Source organism: Salmo salar, chromosome 22 (assembly GCF_965601325.2).
Source record: "Salmo salar chromosome 22, fSalSal1, whole genome shotgun sequence".
Classification (NCBI taxonomy): Eukaryota; Metazoa; Chordata; class Actinopteri; order Salmoniformes; family Salmonidae; genus Salmo; species Salmo salar.
Window position 1 is genome coordinate 57534605 of NC_138312.1, and position 23394 is coordinate 57557998.

At 45.2% G+C, this 23394-nt stretch overlaps 1 protein-coding gene across 2 annotated transcripts in view; it reads left to right on the forward strand.

Moving 5' to 3' along the window:
• The window catches only part of dag1 (dystroglycan 1), a 72180-nt gene that overhangs the window by 37224 nt on the left and 11562 nt on the right, over positions 1-23394 (forward strand). For both annotated transcript variants that reach the window (XM_014168312.3, XM_014168313.3), the window contains exon 2: positions 11793-12461. In XM_014168312.3, the coding sequence (XP_014023787.1) occupies positions 12087-12461 (375 nt within the window). In that variant the 5' untranslated portion in view covers positions 11793-12086. The remainder of the gene's footprint in view (positions 1-11792; positions 12462-23394) is intronic.

The following is a 23394-nucleotide window of genomic DNA, read 5'->3' on the forward strand; positions in this document are numbered from 1 at the left end:
CCTGTTTTCAGTCCAGAAGGGATGAGGGGACCGGGGTATTGACACAGGGACCTGTAGTAACCTGTTTTCAGTCCAGAAGAGATGAGGGGACCGGGGTATTGACACAGGGACCTGTAGTAACCTGTTTTCAGTCCAGAAGGGATGAGGGGACCGGGGTATTGACACAGGGACCTGTAGTAACCTGTTTTCAGTCCAGAAGAGATGAGGGGACCGGGGTATTGACACAGGGACCTGTAGTAACCTGTTTTCAGTCCAGAAGAGATGAGGGGACCGGGGTATTGACACAGGGACCTGTAGTAACCTGTTTTCAGTCCAGAAGAGATGAGGGGACCGGGGTATTGACACAGGGACCTGTAGTAACCTGTTTTCAGTCCAGAAGGGATTAGGGGACCGGGGTATTGACACAGGGACCTGTAGTAACCTGTTTTCAGTCCAGAAGAGATGAGGGGACCGGGGTATTGACACAGGGACCTGTAGTAACCTGTTTTCAGTCCAGAAGAGATGAGGGGACCGGGGTATTGACACAGGGACCTGTAGTAACCTGTTTTCAGTCCAGAAGAGATGAGGGGACCGGGGTATTGACACAGGGACCTGTAGTAACCTGTTTTCAGTCCAGAAGTGATGAGGGGACCGGGGTATTGACACAAGGACCTGTAGCAACCTGTTTTCAGTCCAGAAGAGATGAGGGGACCGGGGTATTGACACAGGGACCTGTAGTAACCTGTTTTCAGTCCAGAAGAGATGAGGGGACCGGGGTATTGACACAGGGACCTGTAGTAACCTCAGGTTATTTACAGGGCAGGTTCTTGAATCTCTTATATCAAAGCAGTAATTTTAGAAGGAGAAAACATATTTTCATTTCCCCTGTCTTCATGTTTTCACTCAGGAGGAATGATGGGACCGGGGTATTGATGCAGGGACCTAGGTATGTACAGGTCAGGTTGAATAAGGGCCTGCTTGTTTACAGACCAGAGCAGGTTGAAGGTTGAATCTCCCATATCAAAGCCATGATTACAAGAAGAAAAATAACACTTTATTGATCCATTTTCTGAACAGTCTCGGTAATGTCTTCTGCTTTTTAACCCCCCAAGACCCCAAAACACACCCCCAACAGGTTGGAATCACAGTTTAGTGAGATGAGCAGCAGTTCCCACCAGATTCTGTTGTTCCAACAGTTATGTTGTTCCTATAGCCTAGTTCCGTCGGTTCTACAGTTCCGCAGTTCTACAGTTCCGCCACCAACTGTGTTAATTTATTGTGTTTGTGTTCCAAGATTTGCTGCCTGGTCCAACCTCTCCCATTTCCTCCTTCATAATTCACAGACTCATTGGAGTGCTGCTAAGAATAGCTTGTTATTAAGTTTCTTGGCATGGAGATACACACCACATTATGGTGCACACATATGGTGGAAGGATGCTCCTCTCCTACACCCTCCTACAGTATGCTCTGTAGAACTAGAATGATGCTGTCCTCCTACAGTATGCTCCATAGAACTAGAATGATGCTGTCCTCCTATACCCTCTTACAGTTTGCTCCGTAGAACTAGAATGATGCTGTCCTCCTACAGTATGTTCCGTAGAACTAGAATGATGCTGTCCTCCTATACCCTCTTACAGTTTGCTCCGTAGAACTAGAATGATGCTGTCCTCCTACAGTATGCTCCGTAGAACTAGAATGATGCTGTCCTCCTACAGTATGCTCCGTAGAACTAGAATGATGCTGTCCTCCTACAGTATGCTCCGTAGAACTAGAATGATGCTCTCCTACACCCTCCTACAGTTTGCTCCGTAGAACTAGAATGATGCTGTCCTCCTACAGTATGCTCCGTAGAACTAGAAGGATCATTTAGCCTTCCCTGTTTGTTGTGTTCTAAAACCATGTCAGTTGTCCTGTAGAGTTAAGAGCTGATTTCCCTGCCACAGATTCAGTTTGGGCCTAGTTCTGTACTCAAATCAATTTTAGATGGAGACTCCCCATTGAGCATGCTTTTTAGTCCAGGAGTAGCCTCAATCGGGATCTGGGAAACTAACCCTACATTTTGGTTAATCTCCCTTGAGGAGATGGTCTGAGTGTTTTTGTGGCGTGACACTTCCCTGGCCCTGTCACCAGTCTGCATAGCCCTCCCAGTCTTCCACATTCTCTCTCTGTGGTCCTGTTTTAGTCAGCCTCCCTTCCTCCCAGTCCTTATCCTCTGGCTCCTCTCTTCTCTCCCTAGTCTGCCTCCCTTCCTCCCAGTCCTTATCCTCTGGCTCCTCTCTTCTCTCCCTAGTCTGCCTGCCTGCCTGACACCATTAATTGCAGAGGTATCAGCTGTGTCTGGGTCTAGTGTTAATAGCAGAGGTATCAGCTGTGTCTGGGTCTAGTGGGGGACGTTGAAGGGCAAGTGTGTTGACCGGGCCCTTACAGGACAGGAGGGACCTTTCCCATTGGCTAGTAGAGGAATTCCACCAATGATATGATAGCTGCAGTCAGATATTCTCCAGTCAAACTGTCAGTAAATCTGCTTAGATTAGCATGGTAGCTACATAAACAGATAACCCTGGGTAGTTTATGACATCCCATGGCGGATGGGTCACGGGGTGGCTTGCCAAAATAGGCCTGTGGTGTCATCTCCTCCTCCTCTGGGACCACTAGGGGTCCAGACCACCAGCCTGATATCCATAGAAACAGCCTAGACTATGTAGAGAAGTCATGTTAGGTTTAATGATGGAGATGGAGTCTGTTCATGTTAGGTTTAATGATGGAGATGGAGTCTGTTCATGTTAGGTTTAATGATGGAGATGGAGTCTGTTGATGTTAGGTTTAATGATGGAGATGGAGTCTGTTCATGTTAGGTTTAATGATGGAGATGGAGTCTGTTCATGTTAGGTTTAATGATGGAGATGGAGTCTGTTGATGTTAGGTTTAATGATGGAGATGGAGTCTGTTCATGTTAGGTTTAATGATGGAGATGGAGTCTGTTCATGTTAGGTTTAATGATGGCGATGGAGTCTGTTGATGTTAGGTTTAATGATGGTGATGGAGTCTGTTGATGTTAGGTTTAATGATGGAGATGGAGTCTGTTCATGTTAGGTTTAATGATGGAGATGGAGTCTGTTGATGTTAGGTTTAATGATGGAGATGGAGTCTGTTCATGTTAGGTTTAATGATGGAGATGGAGTCTGTTGATGTTAGGTTTAATGATGGAGATGGAGTCTGTTGACGTCATGTTAGGTTTAATGATGGAGATGGAGTCTGTTCATGTTAGGTTTAATGATGGAGATGGAGTCTGTTCATGTTAGGTTTAACGATGGAGATGGAGTTTGTTGATGTCATGTTTCTAATATACACTGCTCAAAAAAATAAAGGGAACACTTAAACAACACATCCTAGATCTGAATGAAATAAATAATCTTATTAAATACTTTTTTCTTTACATAGTTGAATGTGCTGACAACAAAATCACACAAAAATAATCGATAAAAATCCAATTTATCAACCCATGGAGGTCTGGATTTGGAGTCACACTCAATTACAGGCTGATCCAACTTTGATGTAATGTCCTTAAAACAAGTCAAAATGAGGCTCAGTAGTGTGTGTGGCCTCCACGTGCCTGTATGACCTCCCTACAACGCCTGGGCATGCTCCTGATGAGGTGGCGGATGGTCTCCTGAGGGATCTCCTCCCAGACATGGACTAAAGCATCCACCAACTCCTGGACAGTCTGTGGTGCAACGTGGCGTTGGTGGATGGAGCGAGACATGATGTCCCAGATGTGCTCAATTGGATTCAGGTCTGGGGAACGGGCAGGCCAGTCCATAGCATCAATGCCTTCCTCTTGCAGGAACTGCTGACACACTCCAGCCACATGAGGTCTAGCATTGTCTTGCATTAGGAGGAACCCAGGGCCAACCGCACCAGCATATGGTCTCACAAGGGGTCTGAGGAGCTCATCTCGGTACATAATGGCAGTCAGGCTACCTCTGGCGAGCACATGGAGGGCTGTGCGGCCCCCCAAAGAAATGCCACCCCACACCATGACTGACCCACCGCCAAACCGGTCATGCTGGAGGATGTTGCAGGCAGCAGAACGTTCTCCACGGTGTCTCCAGACTCTGTCACGTCTGTCACGTGCTCAGTGTGAACCTGCTTTCATCTGTGAAGAGCACAGGGCGCCAGTGGCGAATTTGCCAATCTTGGTGTTCTCTGGCAAATGCCAAACGACCTGCACGGTGTTGGGCTGTAAGCACAACCCCCACCTGTGGACGTCGGGCCCTCATACCACCCTCATGGAGTCTGTTTCTGACCGTTTGAGCAGACACATGCACATTTGTGACCTGCTGGAGGTCATTTTGCAGGGCTCTGGCAGTGCTTCTCCTGCACCTCCTTGCACAAAGGCGGAGGTAGCGGTCCTGCTGTTGGGTTGTTGCCCTCCTACGGCCTCCTCCACGTCTCCTGATGTACTGGCCTGTCTCCTGGTAGCGCTTCCATGCTCGGGACACTACGCTGACAGACACAGCAAACCTTCTTGCCACAGCTCGCATTGATGTGCCATCCTGGATGAGCTGCACTACCTGAGCCACTTGTGTTGGTTGTAGACTCCGTCTCATGCTACCACTAGAGTGAAAGCACCGCCAGCATTCAAAAATGACCAAAACATCAGCCAGGAAGCATAGGAACTGAGAAGTGGTCTGTGGTTACCACCTGCAGAACCACTCCTTTATTGGGGGTGTCTTTTTTATTGCCCATAATTTCCACCTGTTGTCTATTCCATTTGCACAGCAGCATGTGAAATTTATTGTCAATCAGTGTTGCTTCCTAAGTGAACAGTTTCATTTCACAGAAGTGTGATTGACTTGGATTTACATTGTGTTGTTTAAGTGTTCCCTTTATTTTTTTGAGCAGTGTATTACCTTAGACTGTCTGCCCCCCCCCCCCCCCCCCCCCCACCAACTTCATACCATTCACAGTAACAGTTTGGTTAGTGTTATGGGAAGGAAGTAGGCTGATAGTTGTCTATGGATTTTGGATAGAGGATCCAGAACACAGCTGGATGGATCTGCACCACAAGTGGCATGGGACGTGGGCTTATCTTAACTAAAACATTTGTCACTATTGAAGTTTGAAAATTATCTGACAAACTTTGGTTTTAGGATAAAACTGTCCCTTTAAGGGTTCTGTTTTTCACAAGTCTACATTCTGTCTTCGGGCTGCAGCAACTCTGCATTGAAGTACTGCATTATGCCACCAACTGAGGATGGCTTGGCTCTGTCCTGTTTTATTCGGTTTTACACACAAATTCATTCAAGCAATGAAAATGGGTGTTAATCTAGGATAGAGGAGATGTGAAGTCTGAAGTAACCTGAGAAAAGGAATTTAGAGCAGGAGTTACAGTACTTTAATCTCATCAACTCCACCAAAGACTGTTTTATTTTGTTGCCTCCTTATTACACTCTTATATACGCTGGACCAAGGCTGTGTTTATACTGTTATATAGGCTGGATCAAGGCTGTGTTCATACTGTTATATAGGCTGGACCGAGGCTGTGTTCATACTGTTATATAGGCTGGACCAAGGCTGTGTTCATACTGTTATATAGGCTGGACCAAGGCTGTGTTTATACTGTTAAATAGGCTGGACCAAGGCTGTGTTCATACTGTTATATAGGCTGGACCGAGGCTGTGTTGATACTGTTATATAGGCTGGACCAAGGCTGTGTTCATACTGTTATATAGGCTGGACCAAGGCTGTGTTTATACTGTTATATAGGCTGGACCAAGGCTGTGTTCATACTGTTATATAGGCTGGACCAAGGCTGTGTTCATACTGTTATATAGGCTGGACCAAGGCTGTGTTCATACTGTTATATAGGCTGGACCAAGGCTGTGTTCATACTGTTATATAGGCTGGACCAAGGCTGTGTTCATACTGTTATATAGGCTGGACCAAGGCTGTGTTCATACTGTTATATAGGCTGGACCAAGGCTGTGTTGATACTGTTATATAGGCTGGACCAAGGCTGTGTTCATACTGTTATATACGCTGGACCAAGGCTGTGTTTATACTGTTATATAGGCTGGACCAAGGCTGTGTTCATACTGTTATATACGCTGGACCAAGGCTGTGTTCATACTGTTATATAGGCTGGACCAAGTCTGTGTTGATACTGTTATATAGGCTGGACCAAGGCTGTGTTGATACTGTTATATAGGCTGGACCAAGGCTGTGTTCATACTGTTGTATAGGCTGGACCAAGGCTGTGTTCATACTGTTATATAGGCTGGACCAAGGCTGTGTTCATACTGTTGTATAGGCTGGACCAAGGCTGTGTTCATACTGTTATATAGGCTGGACCAAGGCTGTGTTCATACTGTTATATAGGCTGGACTAAGGCTGTGTTCATATTGTTATATAGGCTGGACCAAGGCTGTGTTCATACTGTTATATAGGCTGGACCAAGGCTGTGTTGATACTGTTATATAGGCTGGACCAAGGCTGTGTTCATACTGTTATATAGGCTGGACCAAGGCTGTGTTCATACTGTTATATAGGCTGGACCAAGGCTGTGTTCATACTGTTATATAGGCTGGACCAAGGCTGTGTTGATACTGTTATATAGGCTGGATCAAGGCTGTGTTCATACTGTTATATAGGCTGGACCGAGGCTGTGTTCATACTGTTATATAGGCTGGACCAAGGCTGTGTTCATACTGTTATATAGGCTGGACCAAGGCTGTGTTTATACTGTTAAATAGGCTGGACCAAGGCTGTGTTCATACTGTTATATACGCTGGACCAAGGCTGTGTTGATACTGTTATATAGGCTGGACCAAGGCTGTGTTCATACTGTTATATAGGCTGGACCAAGGCTGTGTTAATACTGTTATATAGGCTGGACCAAGGCTGTGTTCATACTGTTATATAGGCTGGACCAAGGCTGTGTTTATACTGTTATATAGGCTGGACCAAGGCTGTGTTCATACTGTTGTATAGGCTGGACCGAGGCTGTGTTCATACTGTTATATAGGCTGGACCTAGGCTGTGTTCATACTGTTATATAGGCTGGACCAAGGCTGTGTTCATACTGTTATATAGGCTGGACCAAGGCTGTGTTCATACTGTTATATAGGCTGGACCAAGGCTGTGTTGATACTGTTATATAGGCTGGACCAACGTTGTGTTCATACTGTTATATAGGCTGGACCAACGTTGTGTTCATACTGTTATATAGGCTGGACCAAGGCTGTGTTCATACTGTTATATAGGCTGGACCAAGGCTGTGTTCATACTGTTATATAGGCTGGACCAAGGCTGTGTTCATACTGTTATATAGGCTGGACCAACGTTGTGTTCATACTGTTATATAGGCTGGACCAAGGCTGTGTTCATACTGTTATATAGGCTGGACCAAGGCTGTGTTCATACTGTTATATAGGCTGGACCAAGGCTGTGTTCATACTGTTATATACGCTGGACCAAGGCTGTGTTCATACTGTTATATAGGCTGGACCAAGGCTGTGTTCATACTGTTGTATAGGCTGGACCAAGGCTGTGTTCATACTGTTATATAGGCTGGACCAAGGCTGTGTTCATACTGTTATATAGGCTGGACCAAGGCTGTGTTCATACTGTTATATAGGCTGGACCGAGGCTGTGTTCATACTGTTATATAGGCTGGACCAAGGCTGTGTTGATACTGTTATATAGGCTGTACCAAGGCTGTGTTGATACTGTTATATCGGCTGGACCAAGGCTGTGTTCATACTGTTATATAGGCTGGATCAAGGCTGTGTTGATACTGTTTTATCGGCTGGTCCAAGGCTGTGTTGATACTGTTATATCGGCTGGACCAAGGCTGTGTTGATACTGTTATATAGGCTGGACCAAGGCTGTGTTGATACTGTTATATAGGCTGTACCAAGGCTGTGTTGATACTGTTATATCGGCTGGACCAAGGCTGTGTTCATACTGTTATATAGGCTGGACCAAGGCTGTGTTTATACTGTTATATAGGCTGGACCAAGGCTGTGTTGATACTGTTATATAGGCTGTACCAAGGCTGTGTTGATACTGTTATATCGGCTGGACCAAGGCTGTGTTCATACTGTTATATAGGCTGGACCGAGGCTGTATTCATACTGTTATATAGGCTGGACCAAGGCTGTGTTGATACTGTTATATCGGCTGGACCAAGGCTGTGTTGATACTGTTATATAGGCTGGACCAAGGCTGTGTTGATACTGTTATATAGGCTGTACCAAGGCTGTGTTGATACTGTTATATCGGCTGGACCAAGGCTGTGTTCATACTGTTATATAGGCTGGACCGAGGCTGTATTCATACTGTTATATAGGCTGGACCAAGGCTGTGTTGATACTGTTATATCGGCTGGACCAAGGCCCTCTATATGATGATCTTGTTGGGGTAACACTGTTGATAACCCTCTAGGATCTCTGTATGGAGCGGAAACCTATACATAGGATGGCAGGAAGATTAGCCCTGATAAACAAATTTAAATCAACAAACTTAAGTGAAGCAGGAACTAAATGCCCCTGCACAGGCCAGCGCTACAATATGTTTCCAGCTCAGGCTCAGGCCTTTGGCTGAACCTGTTTAGTGTATTACACTACTTAACCAGGCCTTATAGGACTCAGGAAGTGTACCTTAATGTAACTAGGCAATTCAGTTCAGAAAAAAAAATCGTATTTACAATGACAGCTTAGTGGGGAAACAGTGGATAAATTGCCTTGTTCAGGGGCAGAACGACAGATTTTTACTTTGTCAGCTCAGGGATTTGATCCAGCAGATCAATGCTCTAACCACTAGGCTACCTGCCACCCAAAGGGAATACAGTTACCAATTCGGATGCAGCCTTTGAAAAATGTTGAACGTTTTGAGGAGGAGGGTGATCATCGATGCCTCTCTGACGGACTGACTGGGCCTTTTCTTGACGATCTTAGACGACACGGTCTCAGGGATGTCTCCTTGTGCCTCGGTGACGGGTCGGCTGATCAAGAGAGGAGTGCAGCGATGTGATGACGGACCTTTTACCCTCTGAATAGCCCTCCTCACTTCTCCGAGTGCTGAAAGGAAGTCTTTATCTATCGGCCAGTCTACCGGAGAGGAGAACCGTTCTGGTTTGCGTCCCAAATGGCTCACTCTATAGTGCACTACTTCTAACCAGAGCCCTACTTCCCTATAGGGCCCTTGTCAAAAGTAGTGCACTATATCGGGAGTAGAGTGTGATTTGGGATGCGAATTTGAAGTCTCTGTTCCATCAGGCTGAATACTGGATGGACTTTCTGAATGAGGAGAAATGGTTTGTACCTTCATGACCACTGTAGCCTGCTTGTCAGTCAACAATGACAGGTGATAAGGGTCAGCCAGGGATTCTGATTGTGGAATGCTGTATAGTTCCAACTTCAAAGCATATGTTCTACCTCAATAATGGGGGGCAAAAGTTTTCACTGCAGCCATCTTGTATTTTTCAGCGACAGAAGAGGCTACTTCTGTTTGGTTGTTTTCTTTGATAATAGGTATTATTATTCATTAGTAGTATTTATCACTTTCTGCCCAAAATAAATAAAAAAATTGTGCTGGTATTTTCTTGAGGTCTGCACTGTTTTTGACCTGATGTAAAATGTAATATTTGCAGTCCGTTGATTAGCTTAGAAAACGTGGCTACATGCAGTAAACTGGTGACTATGAAACAACATGGTGTTCTAGTGTTGTTTAGAAAGGACTCCAGTTAGGTTTAGCCTGAATCACTGTCTCCTCTCCTCTGGGGAGTGATCAACCCCCTAGAGCATCTGTCCCTCTCTCTAACCTCTCTCCTTTCTCCTCTCCTCTGGGGAGTGATCAGCCCCCTAGAGCATCTGTCCCTCTCTCTAACCTCTCTCCTTTCTCCTCTCCTATTGTTCCCTCTATCTCCTCTCCACCTTTTTTCTCCTTTCCTTCTCCGCCTCTCCCTCCCTCTCCACCTCATCCCTCCCTCCCTCCCTACCCCTCTCCCACCCTCCCCTCTCACTTCCTCTTCGTCAGATATCTGCCCTGCTAGAGTTTCCCCGGTCAACAGTAAGTGCTGTTATTGTGAAGTGGAAACGTTTAGGAGCAATAAGGCTCAGCCACGAAGTGGTAGGCCACACAAGCTCACCGAATGGAACCACCAAGTGCTGAAGCGAAGTGATTGCACGCTGCGTTATTTCGCCTAACAGCTATGGGAGTTTATCAATGTTTGATTTGTTTTCAAATTCTCTGTGGAATCTGTGGGAAATATGTGTCTCTAATATGGTCATACATTTGGGAGGAGGTTAGGAAGTGCAGCTCAGTTTCCACCTCATTTTGTGGGCAGTGTGCACATAGCCTGTCTTCTCTTGAGAGCCAGGTCTGCCTTTGGTGGCCTTTCTCAATAGCAAGGCTATGCCTACTGAGTCGACACATAGTCAAAGCTTTCCTAAAGTTTTGGTCAGTCACAGTGGTCAGGTGCCACTGTGTACTCTCTATTTAGGGCCAAATAGCATTCTAGTTTGCTCTGTTTTTTTGTTAATTCTTTCCAATGTGTCAAATAATTATCTTTTTGTTTTCTCATGATTTGGTTGGGTCTAATTGTGTTGCTGTCCTGGAGCTCAGTGGGGTCTGTTTGTGTTTGTGAACAGAGCCCCCAGAACCAGCTTGCTTAGGGGACTCTTCTCCAGGTTTCTCTCTCTCTCTCTCCCTCTCTGTCTCTCTCTCTCTCTCTCTCCCCCTTTCCAGGGAAATCAGTAACTGTATTATATACAGATGTGCAGCTGCCTCCCCTCCCCTACACACAGACACACACACCCTCTAGCCTTCTTTACACAGCCTCTCCTCCTCTCTGTAGCTCTTTCTCTCTGTCTCTCTTCTGCCATGAAAAGACTTGTATGAATAACAACTGTGAGTTCAGCTTACCAGCCGGGTCCCAGACAATGGAGGATGCATGCATTCATCTCGGCACTCCCAAGAAAGGCTCCAGTTCAGCTGGGCTACTATTGTGGCCTGACCCCGTCTCACTAGTCAGTCGGAGGGAGCAGGGCCCCGGGCCTTGCTGCCTTAGGAGTGGCTGCTCCCTGCAGAGTGGATGATAAGGCTGTTCTGGCAGTTACGGTTTGGGGAATTCAAAGAGAGAAAGGGGGAGAGAGAGAGATGGTGAGGAAAAAGAGTACGAGATTGATAGATAGATAGATAGATAGATAGATAGATAGATAGATAGATAGATAGATAGATAGATAGATAGATAGATAGATAGATAGATAGATAGATAGATAGATAGATAGATAGATAGATAGATAGATAGATAGATAGATAGATAGATAGATAGATAGATAGATAGATAGATAGATAGATAGATAGATAGATAGATAGATAGATAGATAGATAGCGATATGGAGAGAGAGAGGGGGAGAGCGAGACCAAGATTGGGGGGTAGAAAGAGAGAGAGAGTGGAATGCTTTTTTGTGTCCTCATCCTCCCCTCTTACCCTCTTCTCTTCCTCTCCTCCTCCTCTCCCCTCTTCCCCTCCTCCTTGAGTTGAAAGTCGTTTCTTTCCATTTGAATGTTAATATGATTATGTTGTTACACACCTGTGCACTGACGATACAGAAGCTTGCACATCGTTGCCTGGAATGTTATTGACATTGAGATTTGTGTAGACTAAAGAGAGTTAATCTAACTTGAGAGAGAGAATTACGACGTTTTTAAGTTGATGATTCTAAATATTGAACAGTCGAGCAGTTTTAAGAAAGCTGGTATTTAAAGCATGTCCTAATGAATCCCTATTTCTTCTCTTTCTACAGGTCTCAAAGGCTGACTTGACAATGGGATCTACAAACTACTGAAGTGGCTCTGACAAAAGAACAGGGGAAACAGGAGGAAAGTAGAGGAGAAAAGAAAAGGAGAAAAACACTATACAAAAGGAGAGGGGACTCAGAGAGAGAGAGACCCTATTGAAAAGAAAAGCAGAGGTTGGCTCGGGGAAGATCAGCTTTGTCCATCGGTGTGGGGTTGGGGGTGCATGCTTGTCCTCTCCAGTGGGCTTCCTCCTTTGTGAGAGAGAGAGAGAGAGAGAGAGAGTTAACAAAAGACAAAGAATGTGCAATAAACAGAGAGGAGAATGTCGACCGGTGGAGGAGGCTAGAGCGAGGATGCCTGGCCTGGGGAGGAGAACCAGTGTGGTACTGCTACTGACTCTCCTGGTAGCCATGGTCCAGGGACAGGTGGAGGTGCTGGGGGACATGCTGCTGGATGGACCCGGGGAGCTGGAGGCCTCCATGCACTCCTCCATACTCTCAGACTTCCAGGAGGTGGAGGCAGCTGTGGAGGCCTTGGAGCCGGTGGCGGCTACAGTCTATCAGGCTGAAGTAGGAGCAGGGGAAGTGTCAGGATTCCCTGACTCGTCTGCTGTGGTGGGCCGGGTGTTTCAGATGAAGGTCCCGGTGAAGACGGACTACACCAACAACACTAAGGTGAGCAGAGCGTGTGTGTGTGTGTGTGTGTGTGTGTGTGTGTGTGTGTGTGTGTGTGTGTGTGTGTGTGTGTGTGTGTGTGTGTGTGTGTGTGTGTGTGTGTGTGTGGTGGGGTAGGGGCCTGTTCAATTCTAAAATGTAATTCTATGCCATTTTTGCCCATTTTGAACATGTGAGAAACATTCCTGTAGTAAGGACATAGCTTGTAGGCACTAACTAGGTAACTATTTATCTGTCCATGTCTTTCCACGAGGGCCACATACACTGGTCCCAGCCACGGAAACTGGTCTAAACCGGTCGGGGGTTGATTGTGAAACATGCCAACTGTTTGAAATGCATGAACCCAGCACTTATTCCAGCATTGTGTTGACTAGTCCCATGATAGTTATCTGAGTCTCCCAGGCTGTGGGTGTAGTCTTATGTCCACAGGATCCTTTCTGCCCTGTCAAACGCATGTTAAAGGCCCTAGTACCAAACACCAAACCTTGAGCCCTTTGTGCATATGGGAAAATCGACCCTGACAGCTGGGCTAAAAGAATGTTAACACTAAGCACTTTTTGAAGAGACACACACACACACACACACACACACACACACACACACACACACACACACACACACACACACACACACACATACACAGGGCGGGGTACAGCCGTTCATTTCCTCCACAATATTTACTCTAGAAAGTGATTATTTCTCACATCAAGCAGATGTCAGATCTAGGTTATGGTTGGTCTAATGGTAGTCTAATGCTGTAGAGTAAAGCCAACGTCAAGCAGATGTCAGATCTAGGTTGTGGTTGGTCTAATGGTAGTCTAATGCTGAAGAGTAAAGCCAACGTCAAGCAGATGTCAGATCTAGGTTGTGGTTGGTCTAATGGTAGTCTAATGCTGAAGAGTAAAGCCAATGTCAAGCAGATGTCAGATCTAGGTTGTGGTAGTCTAATGGTAGTCTAATTATTTTTAGGGTGTCAAATCAAAGATCCATGATAGAGTGTGTGTGTACACATTCTTGCTTGCTTGCGTGTGATAAACACAAGTATTTGATTTAAACATGTCATATCTACACTGAGTATACAAAACATTAAGAACACCTGCTCTTTCCACGACATAGACTGACCAGGTGAATCCAGGTGAAGGCTATGATCCCTCAGTGTAGATGAAGGGGAGGAGACAGGTTAAAGAAGGATTTTTTATCCATGAGACAGTTCAGATATGGATTGTGTATGTGTGCCATTCATATGGTGAATGGGCAAGACAAAATATTTAAGTGCATTTGGACGGGGTATGGTAGTACAGTGGCAAGAAAAAGTATGTGAACCCTTTGGAATTACCTGGATTTCCACATAAATTGGTCATAAAATGTGATCTCCTTCTAAGGACATGTTGGCTCTATAGAAGTCTCTAGATGATTCTAAGAACATGGAGGCTCTATAGAAGTCTCTAGATGATTCTAAGGACATGGAGGCTCTATAGAAGTCTAGCTGATTCTACGGCCATGTAGGCTCTATAAAAGTCTCTAGATGATTCTAAGAACATGTAGGCTCTATAGAAGTCTCTAGATGATTCTAAGAACATGGAGGCTCTATAGAAGTCTCTAGATGATTCTAAGAACATGTAGGCTCTATAGAAGTCTCTAGATGATTCTAAGAACATGTAGGCTCTATAAAAGTCTCTAGATGATTCTAAGAACATGTAGGCTCTATAGAGGTCTAGATGATTCAAAGGACATGTAGGCTCTATAGAAGTCTTTAGATGATTCTAAGGACATGTTGTCACGTCCTGACCATGGAAAGCTCTTATTTTCTATGTTAGAGTAGGTCAGGGCGTGACTGGGGGTTTAGCTAGTCTAGTTTATTATTTCTATGTGGGGTTCTATGTTTGTTTTTCTATGTTGGTGATTGTGTATGATTCCCAATTAGAGGCAGCTGGTAATCATTGTCTCTAATTGGGGATCATACTTAACTTGTTATGGATAGGGGGCAGTATTTTCACGGCCGGATAAAAAAACGTACCCGATTTAATCTGGTTATTACTCCTGCCCAGAAACTAGAATATGCATATAATTATTAGCTTTGGATAGAAAACACTCCAAAGTTTCTAAAACTGTTTGAATGGTGTCTGTGAGTATAACAGAACTCAAATGGCAGGCCAAAACCTGAGAAGATTCTGTACAGGAAGTACCCTGTCTGACCATTTCTTGGCCTTCTTTGTCATCTCTATCCAAAACAGAGGATCTCTGCTGTAACGTGACACTTTCTAAGGCTCCCATAGGCTCTCAGAAGGCACCAGAACGTTGAATGATGACTCTGCAGTCTCTAGCTGAAAAACAGTAGCGCATTTGGATAGTGGTCGATCTGAGAACAATGAGACGGGCGCGCGCGTGCACGTGAAGAGGCCATTTTACATTTTCAGTCTTTGAACGACAACAACGACTCCCGGTCGGAATATTATCGCTATTTTACGAGAAAAATCGCATAAAAAATGATTTTAAACAGCGTTTGACATGCTTTGAAGTACGGTAATGGAATATTTTGAAATGTTTTGTCACGAAACGCGTCGGCGCGTCACCCTTCGTTACCCTTCGGATAGTGTCTTGAACGCATGAACAAAACGCCGCTATTTGGATATAACTATGGATTATTTGGAACCAAACCAACATTTGTTGTTGAAGAAGAAGTCCTGGGAGTGCATTCTGACGAAGAACAGCAAAGAGTAATCCAATTTTTCTTATAGTAAATCTGAGTTTGGTGAGTACCAAACTTGGTGGGTGTCAAATTAGCTAGCCTGTGATGGCCGGGCTATCTACTCAGAATATTGCAAAATGTGCTTTCACCGAAAAGCTATTTTAAAATCGGACACCGCGATTGCATAAAGGAGTTTGTATCTATAATTCTTAAAATAATTGTTATGTTTTTTGTGAACGTTTATCGTGAGTAATTTAGTAAATTCACCGGAAGTGTTCGGTGGGAATGCTAGTTCTGAACGTCACATGCTAATGTAAAAAGCTGGTTTTTGATATAAATATGAACTTGATTGAACAAAACATGCATGTATTGTATAACATAATGTCCTAGGAGTGTCATCGGATGAAGATCATCAAAGGTTAGTGCTGCATTTAGCTGTGGTTTTGGTTTTTGTGACATTATATGCTAGCTTGAAAAATGGGTGTCTGATTATTTCTGACTGGGTACTCTCCTGACATAATCTAATGTTTTGCTTTCGTTGTAAAGCCTTTTTGAAATCGGACAGTGTGGTTAGATAAAGGAGAGTCTTGTCTTTAAAATGGTGTAAAATAGTCATATGTTTGAAAAATTGAAGTTTTCGGATTTTCGAGGAGTTTGTATTTCGCGCCACGCCCTATCATTGGATATTGGAGTGGTGTTCCGCTAGCGGAACGTCTATTAAGTAGCTTGTTGTTCACTTGTGGGTTGTGGGATATTGCTTATGTGTAGTTGCTTTGTAGTCACGGTTCGTTTATTCTTTATTTGCTTCGTATTTTTCTAAAGTTTCACTTTCTAATAAATTATGTGCAACGCTACTTACGCTGTGCTTTGGTCCGATCATTTCAACGAACGTGACAGAATATCCCACCATACCAGGACTAAGCAGCGTGACCAGGTGAAGGAGTCCTGGACTTGGGAGGAAAGCCAGGAGTGGAGGACATCCTGGACGTGGGAGGAAATAATGGCAGGAGACAAAAGCCTGCCATGGAAGCAGCGAGGGAGGTGAATCTGCGACGCCGGGGTTCGCGACTATGAAGACAGCCCGAAACACAGCCCCCAATTTTTTGGGCACACGGGTTGGTCGGCGAAGCCGAGGGGCAAGTTTGAGAGCGAAGAGGAATATTGGGAGAGACTGAGCGAGGAGTATTGTGAGACAGTTGAGGGGGGTGATGAGAGAGAGCTGTTGGTTTGGCGTAGTATGTACGGCATTTTCCCTGAGGAGCATGTTAGCCGTCAGATGCCACCTGAGTCAGCTCCCCGTACTTGTCTCGAGAAGTGTGTTAAAGTTCCGGTACAAAGAAGGCCGGCTATACGCACCTGGTCTCCAGTGCGCCTTCACAGCCCAGTACGTCCTGTGCCAACTCTCCATACTCACCGTGGCGAGCGTGTGACCTGTCAGGCACCATGTTTTGTGGTGATACGCATGGTATCTCCAGTGCGCATTCACAGCCCAGTGCGTCCTGTGCCAGCGCCCTGCACTTGCCGGGCTAAAGTGAGCATCCAGCCAGGACGGGTAGTGCCAGCTTTACGTTCCAGACCTCCAGTGCGCCTCCACAGCCCAATACGTCCTGTGCCTGCTCCTCGCACTCTCCTTGAAGTGCGTGTCACCAGTTTGGCGCCTCCTGAGCCAGGTCAACGCACAAGGCCTCCAGTGCGCATTCCCAGTCCAGTACGTCCTTTGCCTCCTCCTCGCACTCTTCCTGAAGTGAGTGTCCTTAGTCAGGTACGTCCTGTGCCTGTTCCTCGCACTCGCCCTGAGGTGCGTGTCTCCAGTCTGGCGCCACCTGTGCTGGTTCCCGCCTGTCCGCAGGCCACCGGTCTCCAGTGCGCCTCCACAGCCCAGTGCGTCCTGTGCCTGCTCTCCGCACTCGCCCTGAAGTGCGTCACCAGTCTGGCGCCACTTGCGCCGGCTCCACGCACTAGGCCTGCAGTGTGCATTCCCAGTCCAGTACATCTTGTGCCTCCTCCTCGCACTCTTCCTGAAGTGCGTGTCCTCAGTCAGGTGCGTCCTGTGCCTGCTCCCCGTACTCGCCCTGAGGTGCGTGTCACCAGTCTGGGGCCACCTGTCCCGGCTCCACGCACCAGGCCTCCAGTGCGCCTTCACAGTCCAGAGCTTCCGGCGACAGTACACAGTCCAGAGCTTCCGGCGACAGTTCCCAGTCCAGAGCCTCCGGGGACGATCCGTAGTCCAGGGTCTCCGGCGACAGTTTGCAGTCCAGGGTCTCTGGCACGGTCTGCAGTCCAGGGTCTCCTGCAACGGTCTGCAGTCCAGGGTCTCCAGCGACGGTCTGCAGTCCAGAGTCTCCAGCGACGGTCGGCAGTCCAAAGCCTCTACCGATGCTGGTGAATTCGCAGGATGAGAGGGTTCTTCGTCCTGCACCAGAGCCGACACTAGACCCCCCCCCCCCCCCCCCATGATTCTCCCTTTTTTGTTTCCGATTTTGTGGTCGGAGTACGCACCTCTTGGGGGGGGGGGGGGGGGGGGGTACTGTCACGTCCTGACCATGGAAAGCTCTTATTTTCTATGTTAGAGTAGGTCAGGGCGTGACTGGGGGTTTAGCTAGTCTAGTTTATTATTTCTATGTGGGGTTCTAGGTTTGTTTTTCTATGTTGGTGATTGTGTATGATTCCCAATTAGAGGCAGCTGGTAATCGTTGTCTCTAATTGGGGATCATACTTAACCTGTTGGGGCTAGGGGGCAGTATTCTCACGGCTGGATAAAAAAACGTACCCGATTTAATCTGGTTACTAATCCTACCCAGTAACTAGAATATGCATATACTTATTATATATGGATAGAAAACACCCTAAAGTTTCTAAAACTGTTTGAATGGTGTCTGTGAGTATAACAGAACTCATTTGGCAGGCAAAACCCTGAGACATTTTCTGACAGGAAGTGGATACCTGATGTGTTGAATTACCTTTAAGCCTATGCCATTGAAACACACAGGGGTTGATTAATGTTTTGGCACTTCCTATTGCTTCCACTAGATGTCACCAGCCTTTACAAAGTGTTTTGAGTCTTTTACTGTGAGATCTGACCGAACAAGAGCCATGGAACGGTGATGGCCGATTAGACTCTGGCGCGCGAGTTCATGTTGGGTACCCTCGTTCCAATACGTTATAAAAGAGAATGCATTCGTCCACCTTGAATATTATTCATGTTCTGGTTAAAAAAGGCACTAATGATTTATGCTATACAACGTTTGACATGTTTGAACGAACGTAAATATATTTTTTCCCCTCGTTCATGACGAGAAGTCCGGCTGGCTTAGATCATGTGCTAACAACACGGAGCTTTTTGGATATAAATGATGAGCTTTTTTGAACAAAACTACATTCGTTATGGACCTGGGATTCCTGGAAGTGACATCTGATGAAGAGAATCAAAGGTAATGGATTATTTACATAGTATTTTCGATTTTAGATCTCTCCAACATGGCCGTTTGTCTGTATAGCAAAGCATATTTTTCTGGGCGCAGTGCTCAGATTATTGCAAAGTGTGATTTCCCAGTAAGGTTATTTTTAAATCTGGCAAGTTGATTGCGTTCAAGAGATGTAAATCTATAATTCTTTAAATGACAATATAATATTTTACCAATGTTTTCTAATTTTAATTATTTAATTTGTGGTGCTGACTTGACTGCCGGTTATTGGAGGGAAACGATTTCCTCAACATCAATGCCATAGTAAAACGCTGTTTTTGGATATAAATATGAACTTGATAGAACTAAAAATGCATGCATTGTCTAAGATAATGTCCTAGGAGTGTCATCTGATGGAGATTGTAAAAGGTTAGTGCATCATTTTAGCTGGTTTTATGGTTTTGGTGACGCCTGTCTTTGAATTGACAAAACATTACACACAGCTATTGTCAATGTACTCTCCTAACATAATCTAACTTTATGCTTTCGCCGTAAAACATTTTTGAAATCGGACAACGTGGTTAGATTAAGGAGATGTTTATCTTTCAAAGGGTGTAAGATAGTTGTATGTTTGAAAAATTTGAATTTTGACATTTATTTGGTTTCAAATTTGCCGCTCTTGAAATGCACCTGCTGTTGATAGGGTGCACCAAGGGTGGCACACTAGCGTCCCACATAGCCCCAAGAAGTTAAGTAGCTTGTTTTTTACTTGTGGGTTGTGGGATATTGTTTGTGTAGTTGCTTTGTAGTCACGGTTCATTTATTCTTTATTTCTTTTGTATTTTTCTAAAGTTTCACTTTCTAACAAATTATGTGGGACGCTACTCACGCTGCGCTTTGGTCCGATCATTTCAACGAACGTGACACATGTAGGCTCTATAGAATTCTAAATGATTCTAAGGACATGGAGGCTCTATAGAAGTCTAGATGATTCTAAGGACATGTAGGCTCTATAGAAGTCTCTAGGGAACATCATCTCCACTCTGCTGATCCTCAACACTGGGGCCCCACAAGGGTGCGTGCTCAGCCCCCTCCTGTACTCCCTGTTCACCCATGACTGCGTGGCCAAGCACGCCTCCAACTCAATCATCAGGTTTGCAGATGACACCAATAGTAGGCTTGATTACCAACGATGACGAGACAGCCTACAGGGAGGAGGTGAGGGCTCTGGTAGTGTGGTGCCTGGAAAACAACCTCTCACTCAACGTCAACAAAACAAAGGAGATGATCGTGGACAGGAAACAGCAGAGGGTGCACACCCCTATCTACATCGACGGGACCGCAGTGGAGAAGGTGGAAAGCTTCAAGTTCCTTGGCATACACATCATTGACAAACTGAAATGGACCACCCACAGACAGTGTGGTGAAAAAGGCGCAACAGAGCCTCTTCAACCTCGGGAGTCTAAAGAAATTTGGCTTGTCACCTAAAAACCGCAAACATTTTTACAGATGCACATTTGAAAGCATCCTGTCGGGCTGTATCACTGACTGGTACAGCAACTGCTCCGCCCACAACCGCAAGTCTCTCCAGAGGGTGGTGCAGTCCGCCCAATGCATAACCGGGGACAAACTACCCGCCCTCCAGGACAACTACAGCACCCGATGTCACAGGAATGCCAAAAAGATCATCAAGGACATCAACCACCTGAGCCACTGCCTGTTCACCCTGCCATCATCCAGAAGGCGAGGTCAGTACAGTTGCATCAAAGCTGGGACTGAGAGACTGAAAAACAGCTTCTATCTCAAGGCCATCAGACTGTTAAACAGCCATCACTAGCACATTACAGGCTGCTGCCTATAGGCATTGACTAGGAATCACTGGCCACTTTAAGGAATGGAATACTAGTCACTTTAATGTTTACATATCTGGCATTACTCATCTTGTGTATTGTAACGTCTCTCTACGAAAGATGTATGTAGGAGTCAGGCGCAGGAGAGAAGATAATTCCAAGAACAAGAGTTTAATTAAGTCCATCAAAACATACAGGCACCGGACAAAAAATACACAGTCCAAAAAATGACCAAAAGAACTAAATCCAAAGGACATAACATGAATGAAAAATGATGAACAAAATAACGTCACCCAACAATAACAGGGAAACAAAAATAAACCCGCACGACACAAAGCGGGTGGAGAGAAAATAAATACCCACACTAATCAACCCAAACAAGGAACAGGTGCACAACCAAAACAGACAAGACTAAACGAAAAAGAAAAAAGGATCAGTGGCAGCTAGTAGACCGCTGTGTGGCTCCCGCAGCGCGCCGACACCGGCCTCGAGGACGACCCGTAGGACGAGGCGCAGGGCGATCCGGATGGCGGTTGTGGAACTCCCGAAACGTTTGACCCAAGTTAAACAATTTAAAGGCAATGCTACCTGTAATGGCCGTCGTCAGAATTAGACCAAGGTGCAGCAGAGGATGTGTTCATCATTAGAATTTTAATTCAAAAACAAGAGAACACTACAAAAATGAACAAAAACGACAGCAAACAGTCCTGTTTGGAAAATACTCAAAACAGAAACAATTACCCACAAAACCCAAAGGAAAAATATGCTTCTTATGTGTGACTCCCAATCAGCAACAACGAGCTTCAGCTGTGCCTGATTGGGAGCCACACACGGCCCAAAACAAAGAAATACAAAAACATAGAGAAAGGAACATAGAACGCCCACCCAATGTAACACCCTGGCCTAACCAAAATAAAGAACAAAAACCCCTCTCTATGGCCAGGGCGTTACACTACCAAATACTAATTGAGTGTAAACTTCTGACCCACTGGGAATGTGATGAAATAAATACAAGCTGAAATAAATCGTTCTCTCTACTATTATTCTGACATTTCACATTCTTAAAATAAAGTGGTGATCCTAACTGGCCTAAGACAGGGAATTCTTACTAGGATTAAATGTTAGGATTTGTGAAAAACTGAGTTTAAATGTATTTGGCTAAGGTGTATGTAAACTTCCGACTTCAACTGTATGCTCTATAGAAATCTCTAGATGGTTCTAAGAACATGTAGGCTCTATAGAAAACTCTAGATGATTCTGAGAACATGTAGGCTACTAAGTCAAGGGGCGGCAGGTAGCCGAGTGGTTAGAGCATTGGGCCAGTAACCGAAAGGTTGCTGGATTGTATCCCCGAGCTGTCGTTCTGCCCCTGAACAAGGCAGTTAACCTACAGTTCCTAGGCCGTCATTGTAAATAAGAATTTGTTCTTAACTTACTTGCCTAGTTAAATAAATGTACTTCAGTATATTTAATTGTTGCAGTGCTTCTTTAGGTTGCAAGGAATACAAATGAATTTAACTTTGTTGTGAGGTTCTTGTTGTTTTCAGCCCCACGACAATACTAGATACAAACTGTTTCTGAATCTCCTTTTCAACTACTCAGAAAGATACAGAAAGAAAGAAACATGTTCAGTTCGCTTAAATGTCCTGGCAAGTCGATCTGTTACAGTGAAATCAGCCTGTCTCTGATAAATGGAGAAAGATATCCCTGTTGTCTAGACTTCCCCGGTGGTGCTCTACTCTCCTCCTCTCCAGCGATGGCAACCAGGCAGCAGGACTCTATTTTTCTCTTTTCCTCTCTGTTTCCCTGAAACCCCTCCATTCGGACACACAAAGACTCGCATTGAAACCTAATTAGGCTTGGCAGTGTGGCAGCGGAAAACTTCTATTAGTAGGATGGATGAAGGACCCAAGATAAAATTGGGTTGAAGATTTGAGTCTCTCAGTTCTCTGGTCAGATGTAGCCAAATCATTCCATCCAGAGTCCCTCCCTCCTTCCCTTCGTTCTTCCATCCATTCTCATTTGTTAGGTTTTGATTCCCCTCTGCATAGCAACTAAGCAGGGTACCTACCACTGGTGTCATGTAGTTCAAGGCAGTCTTGGTGACTCTTTAGGGTGCCATCTCAAGTTACTAATTTCTTTCCAGCTTTCAAATAGGAACATTCTTATCTTCTCCTCTACCCTGTAACTCTTTCACTGGTCCTTAGTGCACTACTTTCTATTGTACACTATGTTGTCAACTCTTCCCTTGCTTCTTAGTGTACTACTTTCTGTTCTATTAGTGTACAAAGAAAGTAGTGCACTATGTGGGTGGGCCTGGCTCCCAAGTGGGTGGGCCTGGCTCCCCATTGGGTGGGCCTGGCTCCCTAGTGGGTGGGCCTATGTCCTCCCAGGGCCACCCATGGCTGCACCCTTGCCCAGTCATCTGAAATCCATTGATTAGGGCCTAATTCATTTATTTCAATTGATTGATTTCCTGATATGAACTGTAACAGCAAAATATTACAAATTGTTGCATGTTGCGTTTTACATTTTTGTTCAGTGTACTTTCAAAATTGTTTAGCGTGCTACTCATAGTGTGTTACTGGTAGCTCCTGTTGGACCCCTGCACTAGAGGACACTAGTTAGTGATATGTAACTTGTTATGGGGTGACGTGTGTGTGTGTGTGTGTGTGTGTGTGTGTGTGTGTGTGTGTGTGTGTGTGTGTGTGTGTGTGTGTGTGTGTGTGTGTATCCTTGGATGTTGTTGTGGTACACCTCCTTCCACTTACATCACAAAGGAAAGTATATTTGGTTCAATTCTTTATTTATTTGTTGTTTATCTGCTCCATAGCTATTCGTCAATCTGTATTGACACTGTGATGATGCAACCACTCTGAGAGAGAAGAATTGTATTTACACACACACACACACACACACACTCTCTCTCTCTGTCTTTCTGTCTCTGAGAGAGAGAGAGAGAAGTGTTTTATTTACTGTACAGAACACAA